The sequence below is a fragment of the Triticum urartu genome, chromosome 7A (assembly GCF_056163025.1).
Source record: "Triticum urartu cultivar PI428250 chromosome 7A, HENAU_Tu73, whole genome shotgun sequence".
In the NCBI taxonomy this organism is placed as follows: Eukaryota; Viridiplantae; Streptophyta; class Magnoliopsida; order Poales; family Poaceae; genus Triticum; species Triticum urartu.
The window spans coordinates 617,300,642-617,317,431 of NC_141879.1; the positions used below are offsets into that span (position 1 = coordinate 617,300,642).

Consider the following 16,790-nt stretch of genomic DNA (forward strand, 5'->3'; position numbering starts at 1 on the left):
TTTCGATGGTCAATATGTTCCACCTGATAACCTTTAAAATATCCTGCAACAGCATCAACCTCTCGGCGATAAGCCGCCATGAGAGGGTCTTTGGAATCCCACTTGCCAGACACCTGCTGAGCCACTAGATCTGAATCACCAAGACATCTGACCCGGCTCAAGCTCATCTCCTTTGCCACTCGAAGACCATAGAGCAATGCTTCATACTCTGCTGCGTTGTTAGTGCACGGAAACATCAATCGTAACACATAACAAAATTTATCACCTCGTGGGGAAGTTAATACAACTCCAGCCCCCGAGCCCTCCAATTGCCTGGACCCATCAAAATGAATAGTCCAATATGTGTTGTACGGCTTTTCTTCTGGCATCTGCATCTCTGTACAGTCATTGATGAAGTCAACCAGAGCTTGAGACTTAATCGCAGTGCGTGGAACATACTTCAGCCCATGAGACCCAAGCTCAATTGCCCACTTGGCAACTCGCCCTGTAGCTTCTCTATTTTGAATAATGTCTCCCAAAGGAGCAGAGCTAATCACAGTGATTGGATGTCCCTGAAAGTAATGCTTAAGCTTCCGGCTCACCATGAACACCCCATAAACAAGCTTCTGCCAATGTGGATATCGTTGCTTAGACTCAATTAGCACTTCACTGACATAATAAACCGGCCGCTGAACTGGATGCTCTTTGCCAGCCTCCTTGCGCTCTACCACCATAGCCACACTAACAGCCCGTGAGTTGGCAGCTATGTATAACAATAGCGGCTCTTTCTCAATTGGAGCGGCTAGGACCGGCGGCTCAACCAGTTGTGCCTTCAGATCCTCAAAAGCGGCGTTCGTAGCATCGCTCCAAACAAACACATATGTTTTCTTCATCAACTGATACAGAGGCATAGCCTTTTCCCCTAACCGGCTTATGAATCGGCTCAAAGCAGCCACACGACCCGCCAGTCGTTGAACATCATTGACGCAGGTTGGTTTGGCCAGGGCTGTAATTTCCTCGATCTTCTCCGGGTTAGCTTCAATACCTCGGTTAGACACCAGAAAACCCAAAAGCTTGCCGCCTGGCACTCCAAAAACACACTTGGCCGGGTTAAGCATCATCTTGTAAACCCGAAGATTATCAGAAGTCTCTTTCAAGTCTGTGACCAAGGTTTCCTCTTCCCTGGACTTCACTACTATATCATCCACATAGGCATGAACATTGCGCCCAATTTGATCATGAAGACAATTCTGCACACACCGTTGGTAGGTCGCCTAAGCACTCTTGAGCCCGAAAGGCATAGACGCATAGCAGAAAGCCCGAAAAGGAGTTATAAACGATGTCTTCTCTTGATCCTTGACTGCCATCTTAATCTGATGATACCCGGAGTAAGCATCTAAGAAACTCAACCGTGCGCAACCCGCCGTAGCATCAATGATCTGATCAATACGGGGAAGAGCAAAAGGATCAGCCGGACAGGCCTTGTTTAAATCTGTGTAATCCACACACATACGCCAGGTGCCATTCTTTTTTAGCACGAGCACCGGGTTAGCTAACCATTCTGGGTGAAAGACCTCCATAATGAACCCGGCCGCCAGGAGCCGGGCCACCTCTTCTCCAATGACCTTGCGCCTTTCTTCATTGAACCGCCGAAGAAATTGTCTGACAGGTTTGAACTTTGGATCGATATTAAGAGTGTGCTCAGCGAGTTCCCTCGGGACACCCGGCATGTCTGAAGGTTTCCATGCAAAGATGTCCCGGCTCTCATGGATGAACTCGATGAGCGCGCTTTCCTATTTCGGATCCAAGTTTGCGCTGATGATGAACTGTTTCGATGAATCGCTAGGCACAAAGTCAACCATCTTAGTGTCATCAGCCGATTTGAACTTTAACTCCGGCTCATGCTCTGTTGTTGGTTTCTTTAATGACGTCATATCCGCCGGGTCAACATGATCCTTGTAGAATTTCAACTCCTCTGTTGCACAAACAGATTCAGCATAGGCAGCATCCCCCTCTTCACATTCCAAGGCGATCTTCCGGCTCCCATGGACTGTAATGGTGCCATTGTGCCCCGGCATCTTGAGCTGCAAATACACGTAACACGGCCGAGCCATGAACTTGGCATAAGCCGGCCGCCCAAACAAAGCATGATATGGGCTTTTGATCTTAACCACTTCAAAGGTTAATTTTTCTACCCTGGAGTCATACTCATCCCCAAAGGCTACCTCCAGCTCGATCTTACCAACTGGGTATGCCGACTTACCGGGTACTACACCGTGAAAAACAGTGTTGGATTGTTTAAGATTTTTATCCGTCAATCCCATCCGGCGGAACGTCTCATAGTAAAGGATGTTGATGCTGCTGCCTCCATCCATGAGTACCTTTGTAAACTTGTACCCACCAACCTGAGGTGCCACCACCAAAGCCAAGTGACCCGGATTATCAACCCGGGGCAGGTGATCCTCTCTGCTCCACACAATAGGCTGCTCCGACCAACATAGATAACGTGGAATTGTCGGTTCAACGGCATTGACGGCCCTCTTGTGGAGTTTCTGGTCTCTCTTACATAAACTGGTAGTAAAGACATGATACTGTCCGCTACTCAACTTCTTCGGGTTGCTCTAATAGCCGGATTGTTGCTGCTATTGATTCCCTTGGTTGTGTTGCTGATTATATCCTCCCTGGTGACCAGGATGACCCTGACCATGAAAACCTCCTTCGCTTGAACCGGCGCCCGGGCCCTGAAAGCCGCCTCCACCTGAGTCGCCACCCGGGACATGACCCCCATCAAATGTGTTTGAATTTTTAAACGCCTTCATGATCGTGCAATCCTTTCACAAGTGGGTGGCTGGCTTCTCCCGGGTGTCGTGTCTTGGACAAGGTTCATTCAACAACTGCTCAAGAGTGGGGCCTGGCCCGCCCGATCGAGGGGGTTGTCTACCCTTGCGCCGCTGATTACCACCCTGCGCAATAGTATTAGCAACAAACTCATCAGCTTTACATTTATTACCTCCTTGATTTGCCGGGTTATGCTGGTGACCCTTTCCATTGCCGTTCTTCTTTCCCTTCGTTGCTTTTTCTTCATCAGATGCGGGGTCTTTGGTGGTATCAGAATCGGCATACTTGACAAGAGCCGCCATCAACGTTCCCATGTCATTACAGTCACGTTTAAGCCGCCCCAACTTCTGTTTCAGAGGTTCAAAATGGCAATTTTTCTCCAACATCAAAACTGCTGAGCCGGCATCCATCTTATCAGATGAATGTATTATCTCCTTGACCCGGTGCACGCAATGGGTTGTAGATTCTCCATCCTCTTGCTTGCAATTGGTCAGATTCACAATCGACATTGGCTGCTTACACGTGTCTTTAAAGTTCTGGATGAACCGTGCCTTCAACTCTGCCCATGAGCCGATGGAATTGGGTGGTGATCCTTTCAACCAGGTCCGAGCCGTTCCATCCAACATCATGGTAAAATATTTGGCCATTGCAGCATCACTAACCTCCAACAGCTCCATAGCCATCTCATAACTCTCAATCCAAGCCCCCGGCTGTAAGTCAGCCGTGTAGTTAGGCACCTTACGAGGTCCCTTGAAATCCTTGGGCAACCGCTCATTGCATATGGCTGGGACTAGGCAAGGTACGCCTCCGGTTCTTGTAGCCACTCCCGCCTCAACCGAGGTTGCTGGATAAGCCGGAAAGGTTTGGTGAGCCGCTTGCTCCGCTGCTATCTGAGCCGCCCATTCCGCCTCTTGAAGAATCCTCTCCTGATCCGCCAAGTTAAGAGCTCCAGCCCGCACCGGCTCATACCTATATGGCCGGTTGTGACGTTGAGCATTACTTGACATCTCTGCAGATTCCATGTGCCTACTGTAACTCAGGCTCCGGCTTGGGCGAGGAGTTGAATGAATCCTGTATCGACTGTAGGAGTATGCATCCTGCTGGGCCAAAGCTGTCTGAAGTAGTTCTCTTACCCTCCAGGTTTCAATTGATGCTGGCAAGTCGCCTTCCATCGGGAGAGTTGCCAATCGAGTCAACGCTGCAATGAGGTTCTCCATGGGGTTGGAGAAGTGACCCGGTGGTGTTGATATATAACGAGGAGGAGCCATATTCATACGCGGCGGCTCCATGGTGCGTGGCTGAACTGGTGCACCGGGCGTCGTGACCCGGTTTGCCTCTGGCGGGTTGCTCCATCCAGCTCCGGGTGTATGGAACAGATTCCTCGGATCCAGTGTTAGAGGCAGACACGACTGAGTTTTCTGACGCCTCCTCCTCATGACTTCGTTTGACGCATTAAGATCCACCGAGAGCCGGAAGGTTTCTGCTTGAAGCTGTTGAGCACGAGCATCCAAAGCTGCTCGTTCTGCTACCATCCGGGTTTCCTCCGCGGCCAGATTTTCCTTAGCTTGCACCATCTCCTCCCGCATGAGTGCCACTTCTGCGTCATGCTGGGCTTTATCCACCGGCTCTACCGCAGCGGTTAACAGAGTCGTCAGTTTATCCATGAGATCCATGAGAACCTGAGCCGGGGGGCGCGCGGGGTCTCCTGACCCGGCAGCTGCCGACCCGGTGGCCGCTGCTGTCACTGCGGTGGAGTTCTGCCCAGGCTGCGTCCCTGCCATGAAGACTCCGACCCAATTCGGTGGCTCAAGGGGGTCCGGAATACTGCTGCCATCGGAATAGCCCCCGAGCAAGCCGTCTTGCAGTTGGTACAACGAGTCCGTCTCACCTATTGATGATGCAGTATCAGAGCAGATGGCCGTCTCCACGCCTTCCATTGATCCTTCGGAGTATTCACCGCCATGGATGCAGCCTACGAAGGCATGCTTCACGACAGATTGAACACGGGTGGACCCGGCGCGCTGAGCCGTTTCGATGAGGTCGGTGTGGACATCCGGCTCAGGTCCTGACTCGCCGATCCGGCCAATGAAGACGTGAATTCCGCCGAAGGGGACCCGGTACCCGTACTCGATTGAGCCGGCCTCGGGGCCCCAGCCTTCGTCGTCGATGTAGATCTTGCCGCAATGACTCTTGGTCATCCGGCCCACGGCGTATCCCTTGAGCCCTTCGAAGTTGCCCTTCAAGAACTCAAATCCACCGTGCGCTGGCCCCATGGTGGGCGCCAACTGTCGTGGAATTGACATGGCAGATGCCCTAGAGCAAGGACTTAGTCGTAGGGCCATCGCACTAGGAAGGTTAAAGGGGTTAATTGGGACAAAGGACACGAGAGAGTTTTATACTAGTTCAGCCCCTTACGATGAAGGTAAAAGCCTACGTCTAGTTGGGATTGGTATTGCTGAGGTTTCGACTTCCAAGAGGCTCAACTCGCCGGCTTGGTTATCGACTTGGTTGTTTCTTTCCCTAAACCGCCACCGGGTCGTCCCCTTATATACACGGGTTGACGCCAGGTGGCCTACAGAGTCCCGGCCGGCTCATAATCGTGTCCGGCTCGGTGACTTTCTTTACATGTCTTTCTGTACAAGTATTTCCTTACATGTGGCGGTTTACTTATAGTATCGGGCCTCAAGCCGGCCCCAGGCCTTTGGGCCTTCTATAAGACTTAATAAACTACAAACTTGGATATTTACTGAGCTTCTTGCGTAACCCGCCATTGAAGCTGACACGGCCCCTCCTGGACGGGTCTCAACTGATAGTAATATCCCCAACACCTACCTTGGCTTTTTCTTCTCCATTCCCCTCCTTGATTTGGAATAATCTAAACCAAATTGTTACTTTCATTTCCTTGTCCTACTAATCAAATTTTATGAAAATCATGTCATGCATTAACTCAGTCAAATCAAATCAAGTTTTACCGAAGCCTCAAACCTTAGCTATCTTCCATCGCCTTCCCTACCATACCCAAATCAAATCAAATCAAATATTATCAAAATCTCAATTAAATCAAAACTTTCCTTGTATTCCCCTAGCCATACTCAAATCAAATCAAATATTATCAAAATCTAAAATATGGTAGGTTTAAGGTACTCCATTTCTTTATGTAAGGTGTATTATTTTTGACATGGTGATCAAGGCACATAACTATAGACAATCTAGTACGAGATTACCCTTAGTTGATTATCGGCAAGTAAAACATTAAGCATGGGAAAGGAAGAGATACATGTAACCGGAATAGAGATACTTTTCCTTTTTTTTCACTGCAATGAGATATACATGTAATCAGATAATTTCCTTTTTCTAGAGGGCTAAAAATAAAATTACGGGGAATTAGAAAAAAAATTGCATCTTACATTGTGCAATTTTATCAGAAAAATACACCTTGTATAAAGGAACTGAGTGAGTATATGTCAAACACAATTGATGTTGGACCAATATAATACTATGCTATACTCCATTGCAATGCACGGGCAAGTAACTAATAAATTAAAAATGATCAAAATATCATCTTATCATTTGAAAAATGATGTGGTGAATAAAATGTTCTCTGATGATGTAACTGCACTTCATGACGGTCTTGAGAGGATCGTGTTGATAACGTGTTAGCCTTGCTGGGCAAGGTTATGCGTTTGATATAGACAGAAAAATCTGACTTTTGATGGCAATTAGGTACACACTACACATGGCAGAGTACAAAGACATACAAAGACAGAAAAATCCTATGAACTGAACTGCATTCGTTCTCCAACGGCGGGTGGGTGGCGCTTCAGGCCGATCAGTCGGCGCAGCTTAACATCCGCCGCAACGCCGCGTTAGCTCGTCGACGAACTCATCGAAGCTCCGCTGCGACGACCCGCCGTGCGCCGCGGCCGCCTCGAGCGTCGTCCTCACATTCTTCACCGCCTCCCGGAGCTCCTCCCCCTCTTTCCCAGACATCACGCGCTCGATCCTCGCCTTCACCTCGTCGGCGAACACCGCGCCACGATCCCCGATGGTCACGCCGACGCGCCACTCCCGCACGACGAGCCGCCGGTTGGTGATCTGGTCAGTGAGCAGAGGGAAGCACAGCATGGGCACTCCCGCCCACACGCTCTCCAGCACGGAGTTCCACCCGCAGTGCGTCAGGAATCCACCCACTGCGGCGTGGGAGAGCACCTCCACCTGGCAGCACCATGGCACCACCAGCCCGCGCCCGGCGGACGCCGCCGCGAACCCCTCGGGCAGCGGGTCCGGGTCGTCGGAGCTCACGATGCCCGGCCGCATCACCCACAGGAACCTCGCGCCGCTGGCCAGGACTCCCCCGGCGATCTCGCGCAGCTCCTGCCTGGTGACGTGCGCGTAGCTGCCGAAGGAGATGTAGAGCACGGACCCCGCCGGCTGCGCGTCCAGCCAGCGGGAGCAGTCGGACTCGGCCCACATGGAGGTGGCGACGGCGCTGCGGGCGAAGCCGGCGGGGAGGATGGGGCCCACGGCGTAGAAGGGCTTCTCGGCGCGGAGCGCGGCGATGGTGGACGGCTCCAGCTCCTCCACGGTGTTGCACAGGACGTAGTCGGCGCCGCGCGCCTGCTCGAACGCCTTGAAGATGATGCGGTGCACCACGCTGGTGGCGTTCGTCTCCTGCAGGTACGACGTGAGCTCGTGCGGCTCGATCGCCGGCACCCCCGGGATGTAAGTGATCGTGTCCTTCCGAGGCTCTGCAACACGTCCCAGAAAGGATCTTCAAAATCGATGCCATGGCAGGCAGACTATTTCGCTACGTTGAATTGATACATGAGCATATGGGAGGTGCTCACCGTTGCATCCGAAGTGGCCGTGCTCGGTGAGCAGGTGGACGTGGTAGTAGAGGTTGAAGATGAGCGCGGGCTCCGTCCAGAAGGACACGTACGGGACGCCGAGCTTCCTGGCCAGGGTGGCCGGCCACGAGAAGAAGGTGTCGGCGACGAGGCACGTGGCGGCCGGGTCGACGACGACGCGGCCGAGCAGCTCCTCGACGTGGCCGGGGAGCGCGTGGAGCAGCGAGCCGTGGAACTCGTCGTGGTGCAGCGACCGGTCGAACCCCAACGGGAGGCCGTCGCTGACGAGCTCGCAGCGCACGTCCATCCCCGCCGCGCGCGCGCCGGCGAAGGCGTCGTGCCCGGCCGGGTCGACGCCGAGGGCGCGCGCCGTCTGGTCGTGCACGGCCTCCGTGGTGACCACCGTCACGGCGAAGCCCCGCGCCGCCAGCCGCAGCGCGAGGTGCGTCTCGGGGACGATGTGGCCCTGCATCGGGTACACCACCACCACCGCGTGCGGCTTGCCCGTGCGGCCGCCGCTCGCCGCTGCGCCGGCGTCCTTTTGCGCCATAGTCAATTTTTGCATGACCTGGCACGTCCCTGCAGGCTGCAGATTCGCTTCTTAACCGTGCTTGAACTCGGCTCAAAGGTAGGTCATGTGTAACCAAAGGGAAAAGGGTACAGGGAAAGTGGTTTTCAAAATATTCCCTCCCAAGCGCATATCGACAGCCAACCACCCTCCTCCGTCGCGCACATGTACGTACACGGCCCAACAACCACCATTGTCCCAAAAAAAAAGAAAAAGAAGAAACGGTAACCACCATCAATGGGAATTTCATTGTCATGGAGAAGTTCTTTGGCACTTGAAGCCACCGTAGAGTTGTTCTTCCTGTCCTAGAATGATGGGACATGTTGATAGGTTATCTATGGGCAGAGCATCTTTGAACAATATGAACTCACACTAGGTAAATCCTTCAAGATGTAGATGGTTCTGAAGAGTAAGATGATATAAGATGACACCTAGGTTCCATATTTGCCAAACACAAACAGCAGCAGCCAACCGCTGGTAACAGTTTATCTTATCCTTAAGTCTAAAATCACTCTGCTGTTGGCAATAGGCAATTTGGTAAAATCAGTCAGCTGCTGGCAATAGGCAATTTAGTACTGTATCTCAACAACACCGGCATATTGGGTGCATATTTTTATACTTCTTTTGTCTTTTCAAAGTGTTGGGGCTGAATAGCAAAGATGTTAGGGTATTTACAACCGGACCCCTAATATCCACCTCAACGGGGAGGCAGGGGGATCAGACAGTATCCCCGTGCGGCGCACCAGTGGGTAGTGGAGACAGCGGTGTGGTGGGGCGGGTCGGCGACGATCGCCGGCGGCAGTGGCGTGACCATGCATGAAGTTTCACGTGGTTGGCTCCTGCCAACGTAATAGGAGAAGGTGTTTTTAGGACGAGTTCCCAAAAATATCAAGTAGGAAAACTTGTAAGAGATGCTTTAAGGGCGCGTTTGGTTGCGTGCATCCATCCCAACCAGGGCCGCACGAAAAGAATCTGATATGTTTGGTTGTCTGGGCCGCATCCAAAACCTGGCTCGACGAACTTCAAAGCATGCATGAGCCTGGATCTGGAGGAATGGCCGAATCGACCATTTTTGCAAACCGGGCTGGGTCGACCCACCTCATTCGCACATGGTGGGTCCTCTCGCACAAGAGGATGCGGGCTAGTGTGTAGCATGTATGTTATTTATTTTCTTCCACCTCCAGTAACCTCCTTCTCTAGTCTCCTTTCTTCCACCCATTCAAATCTACGTGATTCATTTTGAGGTAAGCTTTACACGAAAAAGATGCACATCAATGTTACTGTTTCATTTTTGTGATCACTTCATAGTTTCGTTGACCATAGATATTCAATTTCATGTTCATGTTTGGAGCTATTTTGAATCCATTTTGTCAAATTTGTCGTGCACGGTCGATCGTTTGAAATTTCCTTTGACCAGTATCTTCATCTTGCAATTTCACATGACTTTCGTGTTGTAGATTTTCTGTTTCGACGATCGTAAACGAGTAGATCTAACATCTTCCTCATGGAACGTGTTGGAAATATGAGCAAATTACTACGAGATTTAATTCGAATAAACAGAAGATAAATCATGACCACAGCAGCAGAGATTAAACTAATCATGCGAACTAGCATAGCAGATGAACATATCACATCTAGGGCACATACTAGAAACATGAATTCTACCACGATCTCAAACAGGAAGGATAGAATCACATACGGTGCAGCGGGTGCAGCACCGCCGGCGTTGACGTTGTCGCCCATGTCGTCGAGGACGAGGTTGCCGAGGTCGGGGAAGAAGTCGTCGTTCGCGAAGTCGTCGCTGCCAGCAGTCGCGCGAGTGCGCTCCCAAAAACCTGATCGCCCCTCTCCCGTACAGGATCACGAGAGGCGGGGTTCCGGAGGCCTGCTGTCCCTTCTCGCGGTGCACGCCGGAAGGAGGGATGGAGAAGACTTGCTTGGCGGCGCAATGATCTGGAACGGTGGTGAGAAACCATATGAAGCGGCGGCGGCTAGGGTAGACGTCTGCCTGACTATATAGTGCGGGCCGGGTAGGTTGTGGGAGTAAACCCCACGTCCGAGTCGTCACGATCCAAAAGAATCGGAAACGGTTCAGTAATTAATGACTCATTAATTTTCCCATGCAGCAAAATTATAGACAACGTGCATAGCTCTGTCCTCGGCTCGGCTCAATCCCGCAACCCGCGGCGCGCCGTGACGAGGCGTGGCGTGGCGAGGCGAGCAAGGAGGAGGAGCGCGCGTGTAGGTCTCCTTTTCTCATGCTCATACAAGTGGTAGAAGAGCTCACCTTATAAAGAGGTGCAACTCTCTCTCAACTTCCGGGGTGGGACTAAACTTTAGCCTCACTCACTCCACTCACATGTGTGCATGAATGGGCCAAGAGAATTTCAGAATTTTAGTTGGGCTTTGGGCCAAAGGCCTACTAGCAAAATTCCAACAATCCCCCACAAAGTCTCATTGGCACATCTCATCATTTAGTTCCAAAACATTGTTTTATATATCGGTGCTTAGTGGAGACTGTGAAGTTGAACTTCCACTTAGAAATTTATGCTACACTAGATCATAACTTGAATAGTGGACTATGCCTTGAACTATAAGTTTTCTGTGAAACTAGTTTCACACAAATTCTTGACCGATACTGGGCTGCCGCAAGGCTTCCCCGCGGGTGGAGCGTATACGTCATACTCCAGGGCCTTTCATGAATTTATTAGAGAACACCCAATTCTTACAGACTGCGACGTTAACAGTCAAATTCATATAGGTGTGTTCCTCAGAAGATGTTCTGCAGGACAACATCTCTGCTTACCCGAATAAGCCACTTGGAACACATTAAGATAAGTATCAACCTGCCATGCAGATCAGGAGAGTATTGCATCTTCACGGAGTGGGATAATTAATATAGGGATACTCTCCTCCCAGCTGACCAACAGCTTGTCTCCCACTTCTACTTCATGGGATCTCTGATCACATAGAGTGGGTTACCACTATGGACAACTCATGTGGTGGGTCTCAAACCCATCTCCATCGATGCATTATCTATCACATTACGTGATAGACCCTTTGTGAAGGGATCTGCCAAGTTTTTCGACGTTTGGATATAATCCAACATAATAACTCCGGAGTTCCTCAATTTTCTGACAGATTTTAGTCTCCTCTTCACATGCCTTGAGGACTTCATATTGTTCTTAGAACTGTTTATCTTGACGATCACAGTTTGATTATCACAGTTCATCAGGATAGGGGGTATTGGTTTTTCAACCATAGGTAAGTCCATCAAGAGTTCACGAAGCCACTCTGCTTCAACAGTGGCAGTGTCTAATGCTGTGAGTTCTGCTTCCATAGTTGACCTCGTTAAGATGGTCTGCTTGCAAGACTTCCAGAAAACAGCGCCACCATCAAGTGTAAAAACATAACCACTTGTGGCCTTAATCTCATCAGCATCAGATATCCAGTTTGAGTCACTATAACCCTCCAGTACCCTTGGATACCCGGTGTATTGAATCCCATAGCTCGCGGTGCCTTTCAAATAGCGCATAACTCTCTCAAGTGCATGCCAATGATCATCTCCCGGTTTTGACACAAACCGACTCAGCTTGCTCACAGCAAAAGAGATGTCAGGCCTCGTGGCACTCGCCAAATACATAAGCGAGCCAATAATCTGAGAATACCTCAGTTGATCTCTAGCAATCCGTCGATTCTTTCGAAGCAACACACTAGCATCATATGGAGTTGGAGAAGGCGTGCAGTCGCTATACCCAAAACGACTCAAGACCTTTTCCATATAATGAGACTGAAGCAGTGTGATCCCACCATTCTCATCTCTCAATAGCTTGATGTTTAAGATAACATCAGCTACTCCTAGATCCTTCATCTCAAAACAACGAGATAAGAAATCCTTAACCTCCTTGATTAAATCAAGTTTGGTTCCAAAGATCAATATGTCGTCGACATACAGACAAAGAATAACTCCTTCGCCCCCACCATAGCGATAGTACACGCACTTGTCACCATCGTTTACTACAAAGCCAGCAGCAGTTAATGTTCTTTCGAACTTCTCATGCCACTCCTTAGGAGCTTGTTTAAGGCCATATAAAGACTTTAATAACTTGCACACCTTTCCTTCCTGACCAGGTACTACAAAACCATCTGGCTGATCCATATAAATTTCCTCCTTCAACTCTCCATTGAGGAAAGTCGTCTTAACGTCCATTTGATGAACGAGAAGACCATGTGAGGCAGCCAGTGATAGTAGCACCCGAATTGTGGTCAGTCTAGCCACGGGTGAGTAAGTATCAAAGAAGTCTTCACCTTCTTTCTGGGTATAACCCTTGGACACAAGCCGTGCCTTGTACTTTTCAATCGTACCATCAGGTCTAAGCTTCTTCTTGAACACCCACTTACATCCTACAGGTTTGCACCCATAAGGACGGTCAGTGATCACCCAGGTACCGTTAGCTAAGATGGAATCCATCTCGCTACGTACAGTTTCCTTCCAGTAGTCAGCATCAGGAGATGCATAGGCTTCTGAAATAGTCCTGGGTGTGTCATCCACGAGCTACACAATGAAATCATCACCAAAAGACTTTGCAGTCCTCTGTCTCTTACTCCTCACAGGAGTTCCATTGTTACCCTCAACAGGATTCTCAACGTGTTCCATCGCAATGGTGGGTTCAGGAATTACAGTGAATTCCTCACTAGATGGAGTAGGTATCTCCTGATTTGATGAACTCGACATATCCTTCATAGGAAATATGTCCTCAAAGAAAGTTACATCATTTGATTCCATAATCGTACCAACATGCATGTCGGATACCTCAGATTTTATTATCAAAAATCTATAGCCGATGCTATGAAAAGCATAGCCCAGAAGAACACAATCCATAGTTTTTGGTCCAAGCTTGCGCTTCTTGGGAATTGGTATATTGACTTTCGCCAAACAACCCCAAGTACGTAGGTAAGAGAGTTTCAACCTTTTCCTTTCCCATTCCTCAAATGGATTCATAGTCTTATGATTTGTGGAAACTCGGTTTAGGACATGACACGCAGTCATTAGCGCCTCCCCCCACCATTCCTTGGATAGACCCGAAGTGTCTAACATGGTGTTAACCATATCAGTTAGAGTTCGGTTCTTTCTTTCGGCTACCCCATTTGACTGGGGTGAGTAGGGAGGCGTCCTCTCATGGATTATACCATGTTCCGCACAAAATAGATCAAATTCATTGGAAAAATACTCTCCACCACAATCGGACCTAAGCCGTTTAATTTTTCGATCAAGTTGGTTCTCTGCCTCAGCTTTATAGTTTTTAAAGAAAATCAAAGCCTCATCTTTTGATTTCAGAAGATACACATGACAATATTTAGTGGAGTCATCAATCAACGTCATGAAGTATCTCTTTCCACCTTTTGTCAACACGCCATTCATCTCACAAAGATCAGAATGTATAAGCTCTAGTGGCGCCAAGTCTCTTGCCTCTGCAGTCTTATGGGACTTGCGAGGTTGCTTAGCTTGCACACATACTTGGCACTTGGAGCCTTTGACAGTAGAGATTTTCGGAATTAAATTCATATTGGCTAACCGCGTCATGCAACCAAAGTTAATATGACAGAGTCGTGAATGCCAAATATCAGACTCATTATTGCGGCAAACATTATTAATAACTTTAGTGCAAATATCTGACAAAGATAGGCGGAACAAGCCTCCGCACTCATAGCCTTTTCCAACAAATTGTCCACACTTAGAAATGCAACTTTATTGGATTCGAAAACCAACTTAAAACCATCTCGACATAAACGGGAACCGCTAACGAGATTTTTATTGATGGACGGCACATGATGAACATTCTTCAGACGCACAGTCTTCCCCGAAGTAAACTTCAGATCGACCGTACCAACACCTCGAACGATGGCATGTGACCCGTTCCCCATCAGCACGGGTGAAGTCCCTGTTGCCTGGTAAGAAGAAAACATGGAGGCGTCAGCACAAACATGTACATTGGCACCGGTGTCAATTAACCAATCAGGGGATTGAAATACTGAAAGGGTGGTAGGAAAAATACCGTACCCTGATTTCTTCATATCAGTATCACCGATGACAACATTAGCGGACTTGCCGCTCTTCTCATGTTCGCGCTCCTCAAAGCGGTTAGGACACTTCGGAGCCCAGTGATTAGGATCACCGCAGACATGGCAAAGTCCCTTCCCCTTCTTATGAGAATTCTTCTTGAAGTTGGTAGAATGTGATGGCTTGTTCTTTGTATCAAACTTGCCTTTGCCCTGAGTTTTGTTCTTATTGTTTTTGAACTTGTTGGGCTGGGAGTTCTTCTTCTGTACCATGTGGGCACTAGAACCTCCCTCAGCAACTCGAGCACGTGTGTCCTTTGCTCTCGCCTTCTCTTCAACATCAAGAGTACCAATGAGATCCGCAACGGAAAACTCCTGTCTCTTGTGTTTCAGGGAAGTAGCAAAATTGTTCCACGAAGGTGGAAGCTTGGCAATGATGCCTCCGGCAACAAATTTGTCCGGCAACACACACTTGAAGTACTCAAGTTCTTTTGCGAGCAACTGTATCTCATGAGCCTGCTGTATAACAGGGCGTTCATCAGTCATCTTGTAGTCATAGAATTGCTCCATGACGTACAACTCACTGTCGGCGTCCGAGGCACCAAACTTGGCCTCGAGCGCAGCCCACATGTCCTTGCCGTTGTCAAACGACATATACGAATCCACAATGGAGTCATCAAGAACACTCAGAAGAGCGCCTTTAAAGAAGGTATCGATCTTCTCAAAAGCTTCCAGCTGTGCTGGATTAAGATCGCCCTCAGGCTTGCCCTTGGTGGCATCATAGCAGCCCATGGTCTGAAACCAGTAGACTGCTCTCGTGCGCCACCTCTTATATTGCGCCCCCTTAAAGGCAGGCGGCTTCAGATGCGCAGCAAAACCACTCGGAGTAAATTGCCTATAATCAGGTTTTTGGATTGTTGGAAATATGAGCAAATTACTACGAGATTTAATCCGAATAAACAGAAGATAAATCATGACCACAACAGCAGAGATTAAACTAATCATGCGAACTAGCATAGCAGATGAACATATCACATCTAGGGCACATACTAGAAGCATGAATTCTACCACGATCTCAAACAGGAAGGATAGAATCACATACGGTGCAGCGGGTGCAGCACCGCCGGCGTTGACGTTGTCGCCCATGTCGTCGAGGACGAGGTTGCCGAGGTCGGGGAAGAAGTCGTCGTTCGTGAAGTCGTCGCTGCCAGCAGTCGCGCGAGTGCGCTCCCCAAAAACCTGATCGCCCCTCTCCCGTACAGGATCACGAGAGGCGGGGTTCCGGAGGCCTGCTGTCCCTTCTCGCGGTGCACGCCGAAAGGAGGGATGGAGAAGACTTGCTTGGCGGCGCAATGATCTGGAACGGTGGTGAGAAACCATACGAAGCGGCGGCGGTTAGGATAGACGTCTGCCTGACTATATAGTGCGGGCCGGGTAGGTCGTGGGAGTAAACCCCACGTCCGAGTCGTCACGATTCAAAAGAATCGGAAACGGTTTAGTAATTAATGACTCATTAATTTTCCCATGCAACAAAAATATAGACAACGTGCATAGCTCTGTCCTCGGCTCGGCTCAATCCCGCAACCCGCGGCGCGTCGTGACGAGGCGTGGCGTGGCGAGGAGGAGCGCGCGTGTAGGTCTCCTCTTCTCATGCTTATACAAGTGGTACAAGAGCTCACCTTATAAAGAGGTGCAACTCTCTCAACTTTCGGGGTGGGACTAAACTTTAGCCTCACTCACTCCACTCACATGTGTGCATGAATGGGCCAAGAGAATTTCAGAATTTTAGTTGGACTTTGGGCCAAGGCCTACTAGCAAAATTCTAACAGAACGTATGTACGCATATGTGTTATGTGTTAATGACACTCCATAATCTCAGACTACTCTCCCGTGTCATGCTACACCGGCGTCACCGCTGGCGTCGCTCCTCTCGGCCTCCTCTCCTGCATCATGAAGCAGCTCTGGCCAGCCATTGTTGTGTGCATCGACCACGCCTACAACCCGCGCCGACCAGCCACTCCCGAGCCCCGCGCTCAACGTCCTCCGCTCCTGCGCCGCGCTCAACGACCTGCAGAAGAGCACGACGGCGGGAAGGAGCACGGCGAGGCGAGCCGCGCCAGGGCGTATCGAACTTGGAGAAGAGCATGTTGTTCCCCTCCCCTGCTCGGTATCTATCTACCATTGATGAGCTCCAGAGACTCTGCTCGCCACAGCGGCGGGAGGCATGCTCGTCGACCCGAAGAGGCCGGCGTTCCACATGGGCAAGCCCACAACGGTGGGCGATGGCCTTGGCGCCGAGTCCGACGGCGGCACGGCAAGCTAGTTGCTTGTGTCCTCGTCATCAAGCATTGTTATGGTCTTATGGGTAGTTGTTAAATCTTAATTATACTCCGTGCAGGCAATCAAACAACATGTACTAATATAAGCACAGTCGAGCAACCAAACACAATGCATAAAGACGTTGCTATTATGCAGAGAGAGGAGTTGCAAGCAACCAG

The 16,790-nt window shown here is 49.8% G+C and overlaps 1 protein-coding gene across 1 annotated transcript; it reads right to left on the reverse strand.

Moving 5' to 3' along the window:
* Window positions 1-6,506: 6,506 nt before the first annotated feature.
* On the reverse strand, window positions 6,507-8,308 carry LOC125525992 (UDP-glycosyltransferase 86A2). The gene is made up of 2 exons (XM_048691008.2): window positions 7,665-8,308; window positions 6,507-7,565 (listed from the first exon to the last, which is right to left on the reverse strand). Exons 1-2 carry the CDS (start codon window positions 8,227-8,229, stop codon window positions 6,661-6,663), a joined length of 1,470 nt encoding a protein of 489 aa, XP_048546965.1. The 5' UTR covers window positions 8,230-8,308; the 3' UTR covers window positions 6,507-6,660.
* Window positions 8,309-16,790: the final 8,482 nt, after the last annotated feature.

Coding starts and splice junctions, on each gene's coding strand:
- LOC125525992 (XM_048691008.2), bottom strand. CDS start 8,229: ATGCAAAAATTGACTATGGCGCAAAAGGACGCCGGCGCAGCGGCGAGC. Junction 7,566..7,664: donor CGGCCACTTCGGATGCAACG/GTGAGCACCTCC, acceptor GACGTGTTGCAG/AGCCTCGGAAGGACACGATC.